At 56.3% G+C, this 16,574-nt stretch overlaps 1 protein-coding gene across 1 annotated transcript in view; it reads right to left on the bottom strand.

Annotated features, from left to right (window-relative positions):
* Positions 1 to 16,574, bottom strand: part of COL22A1 (collagen type XXII alpha 1 chain) — a 224,079-nt gene that overhangs the window by 167,168 nt on the left and 40,337 nt on the right. Inside the window, exons 4-5 of the mRNA XM_027560770.1 lie at positions 5,452 to 5,526; positions 857 to 968 (exon numbers count right to left, since the gene is read on the bottom strand). Coding sequence (XP_027416571.1) covers positions 857 to 968; positions 5,452 to 5,526 — 187 coding nt within the window. The remainder of the gene's footprint in view (positions 1 to 856; positions 969 to 5,451; positions 5,527 to 16,574) is intronic.

Raw genomic sequence — 16,574 nt, 5'->3', positions numbered from 1 at the left:
GCTACTGCTGCTAAGTCGCTTCAGTCATGTCCAACTCTGTGCGACCCCATAGACGGCAGCCCACCAGGCTCCTCTGTCCCTGGGATTCTCCAGGCAAGAACACTGGAGTGGGTTGCCATGTCCTTCTCCAATGCGTGAAAGTGAAGTCACTTAGTCGTTCCCGACTCTTAGCGACCCCATGGACTGCAGCCCACCGTCCATGGGATTTTCCAGGCAAGAGTACTGGAGTCGGGTAACAGACTACAGTTCAGTGTAAACGTAACTTTGATACACACTGGGAAACCAAAAGAGTTGTGACTTGCTTTGTTTCGACATTCAATTTACTGGGGTGGTCTGAAACCAAACCTATAGTAACTTAAGGGCGTGCTCCTCTCTCTCTACCTCTGTCACTACCTTCCTGTAAATCTATCAAGAGACTAAGACTTTTTATTTGGCTGTTTATACATACACAGATATACAGGAGGGGGTAAAGGGATTGAAGTTGGAGGACCAGAGTTTGAGGCCAACTTCTGCTTCCTAGGACTATGAGATTTTGAACAGGTTACTGTCCCATTTTCAGACAAAAAAAAAAAAAAAAAAATACACGCATGAGTGAATGAAGGATGGACACCAAATCCATATGGAGAAGTGAGTGTAGGAGGACCGGGGAACCAGTAACATTACAGGGAACAGATCAGTTAAGAAACAGGTGGAATTTCTGGGGTCAGTGATACGGACGCTTCATCGCAGGGTGATCTCACCAGGCACTCTGCAGGCTAAACCCCTACCCAGTGCTCAGCGAGCAACCAAGCTCTCTGGCTGCTTCCCGCCCTTGCTAAGGCGTCCGGGGCAGGTCTGGGGGGAAGCCAGCACTCACTCCGTCCTCTGCACCACAGGGAAGGATCCCATCCGGACGTAGGAGCTCTGCGCCCCGTTCTCTCTCTCCCCCAAGAGCGTCTTCACACTGAACAAATCCATCAGGTCAAAACCTGTCCAAAGAGACGAGAGGCACATCAGAGAGAAGACGACTCTGTCTGTGATACCGCAGGAACAGAAGCATGTCCTTCGCTTTGTTTTGGCTCCAAGAGAGGACCTGGCTCACTGGTCATGGGAAGTAATGGGAAAGACATGATCCTAGGGCTCGGGGGAGCTGGCGGGACGAGGCAGGGGCATCCAGGTCAGTCATGTATCTGTGTGATGCTGAGCAGCGACATAACCCCCAGGAGCCTGGGCGCTTGGTTGTGACAGAAGGTTGACACGCCACCTGAGACTGTCCTAAGGCCCCCAGGTGGTCACTCAACACAGGGTAGGAAGCTGACTCAGCAGGTCGGTTATTCCTCAGGATTCTGCATCACCAGCCACACATCCAGACCCACGACCCTCTACAAAACCTCCTGGACCAGCGTGGGGGGCTGGCTCGAGTCCTGCAGATACGGTCCTCAGAGAAGCCCAACCACAGCGCCCGCACGGACACGTCAGTGGGATGCATCGGCCTGACACCGCATCCCCGGGGAAGGAAGCGCTCCCGGCCAGTGAAGGGAGGCCCTCACCCATCTCCACATCCCCAGGTCTAACGTGCCGCTCAGCATCGGCAGCACCAAACCCACAATTCTTCAGTAAGATTCCTCTGTCTCCAACACTCTGGGGCGAGGCCACGGAAAACAGGAAATGAACTCTCACGTTAGGATGATTAAAACATCTTCTACCACAAAATTCTGCCCTAAGAGATGACTGAGTCATCCAGCTTGTATTCTTGAGAGCCTGTCTGTTCCCAACTCTGGGCAAGGAGCTGCAAGGACAGAAAGCACTGACCTCCAACCGAGAGTCTGAGCAGCAGCAGAGTCAGACCAACCTGGGCTGACCCGGAAGTGAAAGTGTTAGTCTCTCCGTCATGTCTGACTCTGCCACTCCATGGGCTGTAGCCCTGCCAGGCTCCTCTGTTCATGGGATTCTCCAGGCCAGAGAATACTGGGGTGGGTTTTTCCATGTCCTCCTGATCATGAGGTCCTAGCTATGTGACCTGAGGCAGGGTGCCTGACGTCTCTGAGCATCCATTTCTTCATCTGTAGAAAGGGGGCTGTCTTTGCATGCGTCTCACAGGGCTGTGGTGAAGCTTGAATAATATGGTACAGAGCTCATCATACATAGCCTGACATGCAGTGAAAGATCCACGGAACAGTTTTCATATTAATTACTTCCCCTGACAATGACTGCCGTCTCTTATCCCACTACATCTGTCCATGGATTTCATTTATTCATTCAATATGTATTTTTTGAGAGGCTGCTCTGAGCCAAGCACATGTCAGCACTGGCAACAAGCTGGGAGAACTGGCCCCCAGAGGTTCCCAAGAGAGTGGGTTCAAAATCCAGCGGGCACGTGCCCGATGCCCACACAGCAAGGTGCCAGGGCTGAACGGGAAAGAGGCCTGCTCCTTCCCTTCACAGCACCATCCCTCTTCCTGGAAACCTCCACTTTCAGTTTGGTTTCCCTGTAGTAGTTATTTGTGAGAGAACAACAAAAAAAAAGACTTTTCAAAAAGCAAACATATGCTCTGCTGCCTAATTCCACTTTCACTGGTTTCCATGAATAAAAACAAAGACTTAAACACCACGAAACTGAACAACAAGCAATTAACGAGGTGGCAGCAAAGGGCACCAAGAGAAAGATGAATTGCCTGCAATAAATAAAGGCCGGGAAGGAAAATGAAAAATGTTCCCCAGGTAAGCGGACTCAGATGTGACGCACCGAGAGATAAAGAGGCAATTGTTTAATGCAGCAAGTGCGAGGGGGCACCTCCCTGAAGTCGTGGACTCAGCTGAAGCAAATGGCATCAGGGACACTGTGACCACTGCCCAGAGTCCTTCAGGGGTCTGCGTGGGACCAAGCTCCGCTGGACACCCCGGGCATGAGAGTCACTTCCAGGTCTTCAGTGGGTCTGGCTGAGGTACACACAGTGTCTGTGTCCAAGGAGGAAGCTGAGCAATTGGGGGTGGGGCCTGATCTGATTCATGCTTCCATCCCTGAAAAAGGATGGGATCCGCTGCTGTTCTTAACTGAGGCTCCACTGGTGGAAAGAGGGAAGGAGAGAAGAAAGGAATTCACTAAACCACTCAGGGCTTCCTACGTCTTACAATGCCCCATTGGCTGCTCAGATTTCAGTAATCAACAGGACAAAATTCCCACCGTGCCTCCCACTGCCTGAAGTCTACTGTCCACAGAGAAACGGGCACAGAGGTGAGCAGTGTCCGTATAGTGGGTAGATGGGAAGAAGGGAGATGTCTGGGCTTGTAGAGGAGCACATGGAGTATCTGCCTGGCCCAGCTGAGGAGACATTAAGGAGGGCTCCCAAGAGGAGGCAAGGCCTGGCCTGAATTTAAAAAACAAATGAAATCTGGGGAGAGGAGGAGGGAAGGTCATTCAAGGTAACTGGATGTGCAAAGGTCACCGGACCTGAGGCAGTGAGGTTCCTTCCGAGAATCCCCACTATTTCAGGATGTCAGGAACCACGAGAGGGGGACCAAGGAGTGAGTGAGGCAGATGCATATCGGGCCAGGCTCCAACGGCCACATGAGGTGGCCTGGGCTTCTTTCTGTAGGAGGTGGGGGGCGGGGAAAGGCTTTAAAGCAGGGAGAAACACAACCCCGGGCCTGTGCTCAGAAGTCACTCTGGCTGCAGGGATGGAGGAGCTGGGAGACCAGGGAGGACCAGACTGGAAACACGGGGCTGGGGGGCGGGGAGGGAAGAGGCACTAGGCTGGGATCATCTGAGTCGGTCGGGACTTGGTGATGATTATCTGGAAGTCAGAGACCAGACAGAAGGAGAGACCCATCAGAATGCCTGTGGCCAAGTTTCAGAGTAAGACCGAGCCCAGCACCTTCCTTCACCATTAAATAACTCCTTCAGAGAGCACTGCATAGCATCGTAGTTGCTAGAATCTGCAGAATGTTCAGGTTTCAGAGCTGGGAGGGGTCCTAAAAGGCATTGTGCCAGAAGTGGGTAAACTGAGTCCCAGACTGCCGCCTCCAACTGCCTGGTCTGTCCTCCACCCCGTCCTCACTGCTCCAGCCCCACTGAGCCCGAAGACTAGCTGGAGTCACTTAAGGAAACACCTGGAGATAAGCCTTTGCGAACCGCATCTTTTACAAAACCTCCTCCCATTACCCGGCTGTGCTGAACATGGCATGTCTGCAGCACCTTCTGTCCTTAACTCCAGCCTCAGCCCCGACAAGCCGCTGCAGCGGGACCCCACTGGGACGCTCCAGGAAGTGGGTCAGAGGGCCTGAGTGTTTCCTCACCCGTGGTCACTGGCTGAGGTCTGGGTTACTCTGTTACACCTGAGGAGGGTTAACCTCCTGATTCATCTCACCTGCTGTGCACACAGGCAGCACAGTCTCCTGCCATTCTAGAAACATCCCCCAGGCACCAAGTTGCAGATGCTGGCTCATTCATGTGGGCAGGCAGGGTTCCTGGGGTAGGGGTCGGGCAGAGCAGCACCTACGAGACACCTGGTTCTGATCGCCCAAGGCTCACTGCCTCGGGAGGGAGACTGCACGTGGGTTCGTACTGGACCTGAGATAGTTTAGGGTGGATGGATGGGGCTCCCAACCTGGCCGGCACTGGTGAGGAGAGCTGGGCTGCTGTCCTGGAGGGGGAGAAAGCTCCCCTGTGATCATGCACCTAAAGTGTCTGCAGGACGCCTGGCCACAGGGAGCAGTAGACAGATGCTCATCACCGCCAGGATGAAGGGGAAGCCGGCTCAGCCGTCCCTACGTACCCCCAATCACCCCGTCATGGATGGAGACAGCCTCTGCAGTGCTTATTTCTGCTGCTGGCTCTGCAGTCATGTGTCTCTCTGCTCCCTCATCCATTGATTCGCTCCTATATTTATAACTCTGATTCACTCTCTCCTTCACGCCCAAATGCAGCTATTTATTCACCTTCTTACTCGGGCTGCCCATCACTTACTCATTCCCCACATCCCTCATCCTACTTCATTCTCTACCGACGCCTATAGCATCACCACCGACTCCCAGATGGAAGACGTGAATGGCCTCCCCCAGTGGGCAGTTCGTGGACAGGAGTTGCTACCTGCACAGCTCAGACCGTCCCCAGGAATTTGGTGAAAGACAGCGATGAGGACAGTACCAGCAAGGCTACCACCCTTGAGTCCAGGAGGGTCACGGTCAAGTCCGGCAAAGAAGAAAGTAAAAGTGTTAGTCGCTCAGTTGTGTCTGACTCTATGTGACCCCATGGACTGTAGCCCACCAGGCTCCTCTGTCCATGGGATTCTCCAGGCAAGAATACTGGAGTGGGTTGCTATTCCCTTCTCCAGGGGATCTTCCTGATCCAGGGATCGAACCCAGGTCTTCAGCATTGCAGGCAGATTCTCTGCAGTCTGAGCCATCAGGGAAGATTCACGTCTGGCAAATGGCATCGCAAAGCAATCCGTGCTGGGTGGCTGTTTCTCGTACCTGTGATCTCCTTGGTTCCGCCATTGGTGTGCTTAAAGCGATCTCCTTCCACACGAACGCTGGGGCAGAGCACATCTGAGAAGGGCGAGAGGAAAGAGACTGATGAGCAATCTTGACGTTCCCTCCGTGGAAAGTGACAGGGCAGAGACCCCGTCCACCCCCCAGCATGTGGGACATCTGCCGGGAGCAGCGGCAGAAGCAGGGCCACACCGACCGCGTGTTCTCTTTACTCCCAGATGTACCTGATGAGCATGGGCCCTACTGCCAGTGCCGTGCCCAGAGGTGACACAGGAGCAGGCAAGGTCCCAGCAAGGAGCTCACAGTGTGCCCATTAGAGGGAGCCCAGGAGCAATGCCCGAAGGGTCAACAGCGTCCTAAGTGACAGGAATAGGTCTGGATTCCTGGTGGTCTCAGGATCCAACACCCAGCCCTGCCTGGGAGGTCAGGGAAGCTTTCCCAGAAAGGTGATGCTTGCGGTTTCTCCTAAAGGAACAGTAAGACTCAGCCAGCCGGACCAAAGAACAAAAGGGGACACAGGCAGAGAGGCAATGTCACTCACACAGGCATGAACCTAAAAGATGAGAATCCCAAGTCAGAGAGGTGTCAATGGAATGGGAAATGTGCTGAGGGCCCACCTGCAAGGCATCTGTTACAACGCCCGAGGGAGCTTCAGGTGCCACTCCAGGCAAACCCCAGAGGAAGCAAGACTGCTCAGTTATACAGAGGCAATGGAGGAAGTCAAAGTAAAACATACTTCGTTATATGGCATATCATATCTAAACATCTTCATGATTTCTCAACTTTAAAAAAACACTGGAAGGAAAAGGGATTCTTTCAGTTGCTCTAAAAATCCCAGAAACTCATTGTTACCAAAGGGGAAAGGGTCAGTTCAGTCACTCAGTCGTATCTGACTCTTTGCGACCCCATGGAGTACAGCACGCCAGGCCTCCCTGTCCATCACCAACTCCCGGAGTTCACTCAAACTCATGTCCATCGAGTCAGTGATGCCATTCAGCAACCTCATCCTCTGTCATCCCCTTCTCTTCCCGGGGAAAGGGTAGGGAGGGATAAATTAAGAATTTGGGATTGGCAGATACAAACTACCATATATATGTGTTTGTGTATATATATACACACATATATACATATGCTAAATAAACAACTAGGACATACTGTACATATAACACAGGGAACTATAGTCAGTATCTTGGAATAACTTAGAATATTAAAGAAACTGAAAAAGAATACATATGTATATATACACATATGTGCATACACATATATGTGCATAACTGTATATATACACATATGTGCATAACTGAATCACTTTGCTGCACACCTGAAACTAACACAACATTGTAAACCAATTATACTTCAATTTTTAAAACTCCTAGAGAACCCACTGTGAATGTTGAAGTCTCGGGCCCTAGTGTTGGCTTCCCTGCAAGAGATTAGGCTTCCCCTAATCTCTTTCTCTGTGTGAGCATGTGTGCCATGGGACACCTTACAGAGAACACACTTGTCATAGGGTAGCTTGGAGGACAGGCAAGATCAATTCATAACGGGATTAAATTTATCACCAGAGGCAACTCAGCACAGATGCTGCCCTGCCCTGGAAGCAATCTGGTAACACACATTATTGTAATAATCACACCTGATCAGGCAGTCCTGTCATCCCACAGATGTCACATACAATGACTTCTTTTCGGCACAAGTGTTTCATTGTGGGACCCTTCACCAATCAGGAGTGAGGAGCAAGAATGGGATTCTCCCTGATTTGGGAGGAGGTATTTTTAACATTTATCCCTGAAGGCACCAGAGGTCTGACAGGCCCCAAGGAAGGGGTTATTTTGGAAACAGCACAGAGCTGTCTGTGTCTAGAACCACATATATGCAAGTGGGTGCCGGCGCTGCGCAGGGTACAGACAGCGCCACCCAGGACAGAGGCAGCTGCGGGTGACAACCAACTGCTCCAAGACTGGCAGGCCGCCAGAGGGATGCACTGGGACTGTGCGTCATTAAAATGAACTGACTCAGAACCTGCTAGCCTTGATTATGAGCAAACCTCTGGAGTCGACGGCTGGAGCTCAGGGCAGGCAAAGCCACTGAGTCTTCGTCTCTGCAAATATCCCAGGGGGAGGCCCTGACTCCCGAACCGATGGCCAAAGACAGTTTGAAGGCCACGAACACAGAAAAGATGGAAACGTTTCAGAGATGTCAACATGTGCCCAAACCACTTTAAGAAATCAGTCCCCAGACCACCTGCCAGTCCCCTCATGGGAGCCATCACTAAGCCCCATACATGCCAAAGCCTCAAGAGGGAATTTATAGCTGACAATAAGTCAGGACAAATGGCTCCCAAAATACACACTACATCCAGGCTTCCCAGGGAAGAGGGGGCCCTGGAGGGTCACCTCTTTGCAGGGAGTGGGGGTGAGCACCCAAAGTCACTCTCAGCTCGTAACTATGTGCCTTTGGCCAAGACACGTCCACCTCTTGGATAATGATCTATTTATTTCCACATGAACTTGCTTATTGGAATTGAAATACAGAGGTCCAGACACAATCCAGGTCCTGAGCTAGTTTTAAGGACCCACAAATGAGAAAACAGATAAGATAGCATCCCTGCCTTCAGGGTGCTCGCGGGCTGACTGTGGCCAGGGCCTGAGACGGGTCAGCTCCAGAAAGTGCCAGGGCTGCCCTGACACCCTGTGTCTGTCTTCTTGCCTCACAGCATCCTCCTCCTTGACCCTCCAGACCCTGATCAGCAGCCCCCTGGGCCTTGCTCCCACTCACCCCAGCCTGAGTGAGGACCCCTCAGCAGGGTCCCGTGTCCTAGGGCTGGTGGTGCCGTGCTGAAGGCACTGACCAGCGTGGCTGCCTCCCCAGTTAAGTCTAGAGGCCCAGCTGAGTCTCAGTCCAGCCCTGTCTCCACTGCCTTCCCGGCTCCAGGCTCAGAACGGGAGGCGAGTCCATGATGGACGGAAGGACCAGCGGTGCCTGAACCAAGAGGTAAACGCTGAGTGGTAGACCAGATGCCTCCTGGGAAAGGGCTTCACTGTGCTTTCAACCAGGTGAGAACTCAGAGTCCAGGACCCCAGCCACTGGGGCAGGCACTGTTAGCTGCCACCCTCATACCCATCCCTCACTTCCTCCTGGCGAAAACAATGTCACTTTTATTCAGATGAGCAGCATTGTTAGCCCAGGGAGAAAAGCGGTGAGTGGTAGGTCCAAGCCAGTTATGACTCCTATGGTCCCCACCTTTCCAGCCACCCCCTCCAGCTAGAGATGCATCTGTGACCCAGTTCTGGCCAAGGGCGTAAACACCAGAAGTGCACGGTGGGTGGGAGAAGGCTGAGGTCTGAGAAGACCTCCGTTTCCCTGATGGACGGGGACAGGTGGGCCGAAGGGGCTGGCAGGGGCACGTTCCCTTCCTCCTCCTTCAAATGCAGGACAGAACATCTGCAGCACTGTCTAGGAGAACTGAAGAAAGAGGAATTCCGCTGCCCCCAAGTCCAAGTGAAAAGCTTGAGAAAAAGCAAACGAGCTACTGAGAGACTGGATTACCGTCACATATCCAATCAATACAGACTTTTCAGGTTATCATTCAGGATCAACGTAAGGAGCCGCTCTGGAATTGAGGAGGAGAGTAAGTTCTCAGCAGTCAAAACGTGTATTTAACTAGTTCCCAGTGAGCTGGTTGCTTTTCCTTTTTGAAAGTGTGAGAGCATAAAAAAGATACAGCTGATGACAAAGCCCCGTTTCCCCCGGAGTTCACTCATTGATGTCTGTATTCCCTCAGCCTTTAGGAAGGTAGAACATTCTAGACTTCCTGGGAGCAATGCGATCTCCCTTTCCCCAGGATGGATTCTTTTTCATCAGAAGCTGCAACAGAGGCTGAGTCTTGGCTGATCAGAGCTGCTGCTCCCTGGGGCACATGACAGAAACTCACTGCAGGTTCTCAGGAAGAAAAAAAAAAAACTTGCCCTCAGTTTACCGAGTTGCAAATAGGGAGCATGTGTCTGAGCATCAGGGGAGAGACGTTAGCAGAGACAGTCTCTGCTGTCCTCTGCTTCGAGCTGACCCACTCCGCAGCTCTGTATGGAGGAGACACGCCAGGTCATCCCAGACATGCCTCCCAGTCCCCTGGCTCCCAGTCCAGAGCTTCTCCAGTGGGGGGAAAATGGGAGGGTGCTGGCAACTACTGAGTGGCTACTGCGCGCCAGTCACACTGGAGATTTGACTCACAACAGCCATTCCAGGAGGCAGATTTTGTTCCCATGACTTAGATGGAGGAATGGAGGCTAAGACAGGTTAAGAAACTCACCAGGAAGGAAGGGTGTCTGGGTTTGAATAAAGGGCCACCTGTGTCTAGAATGAGCGTGCAGAGGTGGTTCCCCGGCCAAGCTGAGCAGCACCGGGAGAAGCTGGGAGCAGAGCCCGAGGGAGGAGGCGGTCACTGCCCATCCATCACCTCACGGCCATGAACCACAGACGGGATGACGACGGTCCAAGTGGGCAGGGGAGGGGACTGGGGAGGCAGACACGGGCCAGACTCATGGGGTCGTTACTCTGAGGCCAGGAGGCCAGCCAGGAAAACAGTCCACACACCCCCACTCTGGAGAGCCAGGCCCCAAGGCCCCAGGGATGAAAGGAATAATGATTAGAACCACAGGCTTCCAAGGCCGATGGTCCACACATCGAGGTACTGTGGTCTGCTTCTGCCCGGGGCCAGAGCTCTCCCTGCGGTCAGCAGACGGAGGGAGCTTGCTCTGCACAGACACTGCGCCAGGGGCGTTGAAAACATCAGCACGTCTGACCAACTCCTCCCTGCAGCTTTACGGGCCAGGTGCGGCAGTTCACAGGTGCAGAAACAAAGGCATAAAGAAGTCAGCAGGCTGTCCAAGGCCACAGAGCGAGCAGGAGGCAAAGCCAGCACGCCAGCCCTGGCGTTGGCTCGGGACCACGACAGCACGAAGCTTCTCTCCAAGGTCACCAGCCCAAGGTCACCCAACACAGAGGACCCAAGTCTGTCTTGTCTCCAAAGCCTGCAGGGACAGATGGCCAGCTTGCTACTTTTGGGGGCACACCTTCTGCCTCTGGACGCCCCGACATGCACCCAGAGCTTCCTTGGTCTGCACTGAGGATTCATCTGCTCTCTGACTTCCGCCCGTCAGACCCGAATACTTGGGCCTGCTTATGGCTGGCTCTGAACAGGACACTGGGGAACCTGGGGAGGGCAGATGTCAAGACTCTGACCTTGAGTGTACCCTCTGCTGGTGCCAAATCCAGAACGGCCCCACTGTCTCTCACAAAAGTGGGTTAGATGTTTTCAGATAGTCAGCGTCCTCCTCTCTCCAATCGTCTCCAGCTGAGCATCCCTTGTTTCCAGCAGCTCCCTCACCCAGGAGAGGAAGATCGGAAGCAGTAAGACCCCAACCTATGAGCACACACGCCGTACACTCACAGGTCCCGGGGCACGGCTGAGGAGTGGCTGCCATCCTCCGGGACTCCAGGTCACCCCTGGAAACAGCCCTTGCACCCCCCTGCCCGTCCCTGGTGACCCTGCCACCCCTGCCCCTACAGCCTCCAGCTGCCTAAGCATCGAGGGTACCAGAGCAAGGCTCAGGCCTCCTTCTAGTAAAGTACAATATTGATAACCTGCAAATACTGTGCTAGTGACTCACCTCCGTATCTTCTGCCGACAGAGGCCAGTGGTTGGTCTCCTTTGTGACACCTGTCGGTGCAGTGTTATGCCCATTTTTCAGATGAGACAACTGAGTCTAAGATCGCTTAGAGAACCTGCTCCAAGCACACCTCTGGTTAGCGGTAGAAGCAGGATTCAGACCCAGTATGACCCCAGCATTTCCACACTTGACACCACAACTCGACATAAACGTACGGGGTGGGGAAGAACACACGTTAACACTTAAACTGTGGCTACCTCTGCGAGGGCAGGACTTGAAGTGGTTTTCACCTCCTTTTTGCTTTTCTTTGTTTTCATGTGGGCCTTAAAAATATGAAGGTGATTCACTAGTACAGTATTTGCAGGTTATCAATATTATACTTTACTAGAAGGAGGCCTGAGCCTTGCTCTGGTACCCTCGATGCTTAGGCAGCTGGAGGCTGTAGGGGCAGGGGGCGGCAGGGTCACCAGGGATGGGCAGGGGGGCGCAAGGGCTGTTTCCAGGGGTGACCTGGAGTCCCGGAGGATGGCAGGGACCTCGTGGGGCTCATATGCACGTCTGGACTCAAGACATCTGCCACAAGGAGCAAATGTGTAAACATACAGACGAGGCAGCCCCGCCCTGCTGGAGTCACAGGCCAGACATGGGGGATGCTGGGAGCAAAGGCAGAGAAAGACACGGAGAAGCAAGGGGTCATCATGGGTGATCAGTCCACAGAGGAAACTGGCTGGTGAGGGGCGCTAGGTATGGGGGTCAGGACGCACATGGGGTCTGAGAAGACTCCGGGCTTGGTGCTTCTGGGCTGAGAGCTCAGAAGGGAGCAAGCAGCCACAGGAAGAGCAGAGGGCCAGAAGGTCCCAGCGAGGGCAGAGCCCTGGGGAGGAAGCCGCTCGGTCAGCCCAAGGGTGATGGGCAGGGGGGTGGGAGGGCAGTACCAAGCCCTGTAGCAAAGTCCAGGGAGGGGAGAGGGCAGAGGTGGATCAGGGGACATCTCCTAACCCCAGGTAGAATCTTTCAGAGCAATGAGGAAATGACTCTGCCCGGGATACAGAGCAGGGCAGGAAGGGGGCCATCCCGGCCAGGGAGAAAGAGTTTATCACGGTGACCTTGGAAGTGCGACCCCTGCCAGGAGGGTGTGATTCCAGCTGTCCGTATTCCTTGGACCTCCTTCCTCCTGGGGACTGTCCCCTGGGCTAAGCACCAGTAGGTGTCAGCAGAGACTGCGAGGACCTCCTGGAGGCCAGGCAGGGAGAAGCCTGGGGCGGCTGGAAGTTGGGGGGGCGGCTGGAAGTTGGGAGGGCGGCAGAGCCTTCGGCCAGCACCCAGGTGCTCAGCCCCGCAGTGACCGTTAGCACCTGGCATCTGAGCAGCACCTGAATGCAAACCTCCTTCACGCCGCATCTGACGAGCGCCTGCCACACACCTGGCACTAAGTCAGGCCAGGGCTCGTGGTAAGGGGCCCTCGGCACTCAGGGAGCTGCCGTCTCCAGCAGACAGGGTGGAAACTGGTCAAGCCAGGCACTGATGTCTCCAAGAACCGTGTGATCCAACCCCTGGAAGGTGCGGAGGCCAGTGAGGGGTGCAAACAGCAGGGTCGGAGCTGGCTGGAGGGCCAGGGTGTCTCCACTGAGGTCTGAGGTGGAGCCAGGCAGGTGATAGCAGGAGGAGGGCGGTCCTCCAGAGGCACGGGCCAGGGCCGGGGGGCCAGAGAGCGTGGCCACCATGGCCCGGATGGCAGACAGGGAGGAGCGACCGTGAAACAAGCTGGGGGTGGTCCAGGAGGGGTGGGGACTGACAGGCCCTGGTGGGAGATGCCGCTCTGCCTGGGCAAGGATGGGGGTGGACAGGCCCTGGTGGGAGATGCTGCTCTGCCTGGGCAAGGATGGGGGCGGACAGGCCCTGGTGGGAGATGCCGCTCTGCCTGGGCAAGGATGGGGACTGACAGGCCCCTGTGGGAGATGCCGCTCTGCCTGGGCAAGGATGGGGGTGGACAGGCCCTGGTGGGAGATGCCGCTCTGCCTGGGCAAGGATGGGGGTGGACAGGCCCTGGTGGGAGATGCCACTCTGCCTGGGCAAGGAAGGGGACTGACAGGCCCTGGTGGGAGATGCCACTCTGCCTGGGCAAGGAAGGGGACTGACAGGCCCTGGTGGGAGATGCCACTCTGCCTGGGCAAGGAAGGGGACTGACAGGCCCTGGTGGGAGACGCCGCTCTGCCTGGGCAAGGATGGGGGCGGACAGGCCCTGGTGGGAGATGCCACTCTGCCTGGGCAAGGAAGGGGACTGACAGGCCCTGGTGGGAGATGCCACTCTGCCTGGGCAAGGAAGGGGACTGACAGGCCCTGGTGGGAGATGCCGCTCTGCCTGGGCAAGGAAAGGGACTGACAGGCCCTGGTGGGAGATGCCGCTCTGCCTGGGCAAGGATGGGGGCGGACAGGCCCTGGTGGGAGATGCCACTCTGCCTGGGCAAGATGGGGGCGGAGGGACCAGCCAGGGGGTGGCAGAGAGCCACAGGGTTGCTGAGGGAGAGGCGGTCAGACCCTGGGCTCTCTGCCAAGCAGAATGAGCAGGCGGGTGGCCGACTGGATGAGGAGAGAACCAGAAAGAATGTTCTGAGTGTCTGGAAACCTGTAGGAAGAACCCATCTGGAAAACAGAGAACCCAAGTCCAGTTCCCACCACCCCGTGTTTGAGGTGTCTCAAGACACCCAGCAAGCAACCAGATCCATAAGCCTGGCTTTCCGACTCCAAGACGAGGCGCCTGGCTTTTGGTTTGGGAGTGGCCCATGTGCGGACAGCGTTTAACGTGCTGGGAGGGCGTGGAGGACATGGTTTGGAGAGGGAGAGGGCCAAGAGGAGGCCTCGGAGTAGGTCCCAGCCTCCCGTGTCACATGCCAGGACACGAGAACTGACCAGCAGAGGAGGCTGAGAAGGGGAGGCTCGTGAGATTGGAGCGGGACCCAGGGCAGGGAGGAGGCCCAGAGGCTACAGGAGGGAGCGTCTCAGAGGACAGGGTCAGGCCCCTGAGTAACAGAGTTTACCACCAGGAGGCAGAGCTCACGCCCAGTGTGGGACGGCAGCACGACCCCGCCCTGCACCCCGAAAGCACCATGTGGACGGCCAGGGGCCGGGGAGGCTTCGTGGGGGAAGCCACGCTCTCTGTGCGAGGCACCCTCCATCTTCTCTGACCTTCCGAGACTGTCTCCTCAGTTCCAGAACCGAATCCACACTCTTAGCATCGACCCTTCAGGGTTCCAACAGGGACTGGACAAGAGAAAGGACAGGAGGCTCCAGACTCAGGGCTGAGGCCATGGCGATCCCATGGGGTCACGGCCCCCCTCACCCCAGGACGCCGGTGCCCAGCGAGGTGTCACCTGAGGTGTCCGCACCCCCGAACCCCGAGCTTCTGCAGAATCAGAGAGGACAGGGAGCAGCCCCAAGGTTTTCACACAGGGCAGGGGTCCCACGTGAAAAGGTTGCTGAACGGGCGAGAAAAGCTAGGCAAAAGGAACCCTCCATTCCTTCCAACATGGAGTCTGAGGAGATGGAGAAATAGGTAAAACCAAAAAAGCGGCAAAATTATCACATGACTCCAGAGAAGGGTGAACAAGATACGTCCCCCTGGCCCTGTGCAGAGGGGCTGAGACTGGGCTGGGAAGACCGGAAGCGGGGGGTTGGGGGAGAAGGGGGAGACCCACGGCGGGAAGAGGCCTCGGGAACCCAGCTCTGGAGGCAGTGCAGATCTGAGGCCCTCAGCATGTGGCCAGGACAAACCACCTCACCGCTGCATTTCAGGAAAGAGGACAGGCTGAGGGAGCGCAAATGCCTCCTCACAGGCACACCCCTGACCGCTACCCACAGCGTCTGTGGGTCTCAGGGCGGATGGGCGAGCAAGATACCCAGTCTCTTCTCTCTACTTTCAGCCACAGCCTCTCCATTAGCAGGCGGCCTGGGGTCAGACTGTGTCCAGACTCAGGGTCATGTCCCCAGTCAGGGGAGAGAGACAGAGGCCTGGAGCCCACTGTGGACAGTGGGGCCCAGCTCAGCCGTGCACCGCGTCAGGCCCTGAACGCCTGTGTGTGGGGGGTGGGATGGCAAGGTGGGCACCAGGGCACCAGGCAGAGGCAGACACAGCCAGCCCCCAGGCCCACCTGCCCCTGGCCACTCTCCCCAAGGTCGGCGGAGGTGGGTTCCTGGAACGGCCACCAGCTGCATTTCCGTGGGAGCCATGGGGAGGCCAGTGGGTCAGCACGGCCAGCCTGGCTGCCTCCCCCCAACACTGGACAAACCAGCCGCAGAGGCAGAGCGCTGAGTGGAGCCGGGGCTGAGGCCGGGAGGAAGGCTGGGGCACGAGGGCACACAGTCCGGGGAGCAGGGCCCCCACCTAGGGCTGCCCGCCCACCCGCCACAGGTGGCAGCCTCCCCCAGGGACCTGCAGGCAGAGGCTGCGGAGCCCCTTCCGCAGTGCGGCTTCCTGCCGACCTCACACAGGGAGTGCAGGCACGGGGGCCCCCCTCCTCCCAGCTGACCATGGCTGCTGCCCCATCCCCTTCCAGCCCCGTGTCTTCACCAGGGCATCACCAGGTGCTGGGCTCTCTGGTCAAACCTCCGCTCACCTTTCCTAATTTCCGAAGGCCGACCCTTCCGCCCACCCTAGGCCTGCCCTCAGACAACCTTCTCGGGGACACGCACCCCATCTCTCGGGCTTTGCCCAGCCCACCTGCCTGGGGTGCTGGGCTCAGCTCCAGCTCCCTCTCCTGCTCCACCCTGAGCCTGGGGGCACCAGGACCGTGAGGGGCAGCCGTCGGTGGGGTCTGTGGACAACACTTGACCTTGCAGCCTGGGGGGTCCTTACCCCCACAAGGGCCCTGTGAGGCAAGGCCAACTGAGCAGGAGCAGTGACGAGAAGGGGGCTGGGCATAGGCTGGGCAGACTGGGGCCGCTGTGTCCTGGACACCACTGGACGGGGGTCTCGCCCGCCTCCTAGGCCCACGTTACGGGGATGGGACATGTTTCCGGGGACACTTTTCACACTTGATCGGTGACTTACATGTAACAGAGTGCACAGTGGGTAGGTTTCCTTTTGTTCTTCTGCCTGGGGTTTGGGGCTCAGGGCCTCCCCAGTGCTGGGCAGGCTTTGGTCAAGGCGGAGGTCACTGGAGATGCCCAGCTCTGCATTCCAACCCCTGGAACCATGGGTCCCAGGGGGTCCACCAGTACAGGCTCCTCTGGTTCAACCTGAGCTCAGGGCAGATCTCAGGCCCTAGGCAGACACGGCAGCAACACAAAACACCCAGGCTGAGCAAGCAGCGAGGGACGCCGGGCTCGCCCTGCAGGGGAGCTGGGGCCCCTCCAAGAGCTCCTGTCATCACTGCCCCTGCCTTGGTCACTCATCCTACGTCCAGCTGTTAGACTGATGCAAGGAACAGGAGATGGACT

The sequence above is a fragment of the Bos indicus x Bos taurus genome, chromosome 14 (assembly GCF_003369695.1).
Source record: "Bos indicus x Bos taurus breed Angus x Brahman F1 hybrid chromosome 14, Bos_hybrid_MaternalHap_v2.0, whole genome shotgun sequence".
Lineage (NCBI taxonomy): Eukaryota > Metazoa > Chordata > Mammalia > Artiodactyla > Bovidae > Bos > Bos indicus x Bos taurus.
The sequence above is the reverse complement of the archived record's forward strand: the minus strand, read 5'-3'. Positions and strand labels throughout refer to the sequence as shown.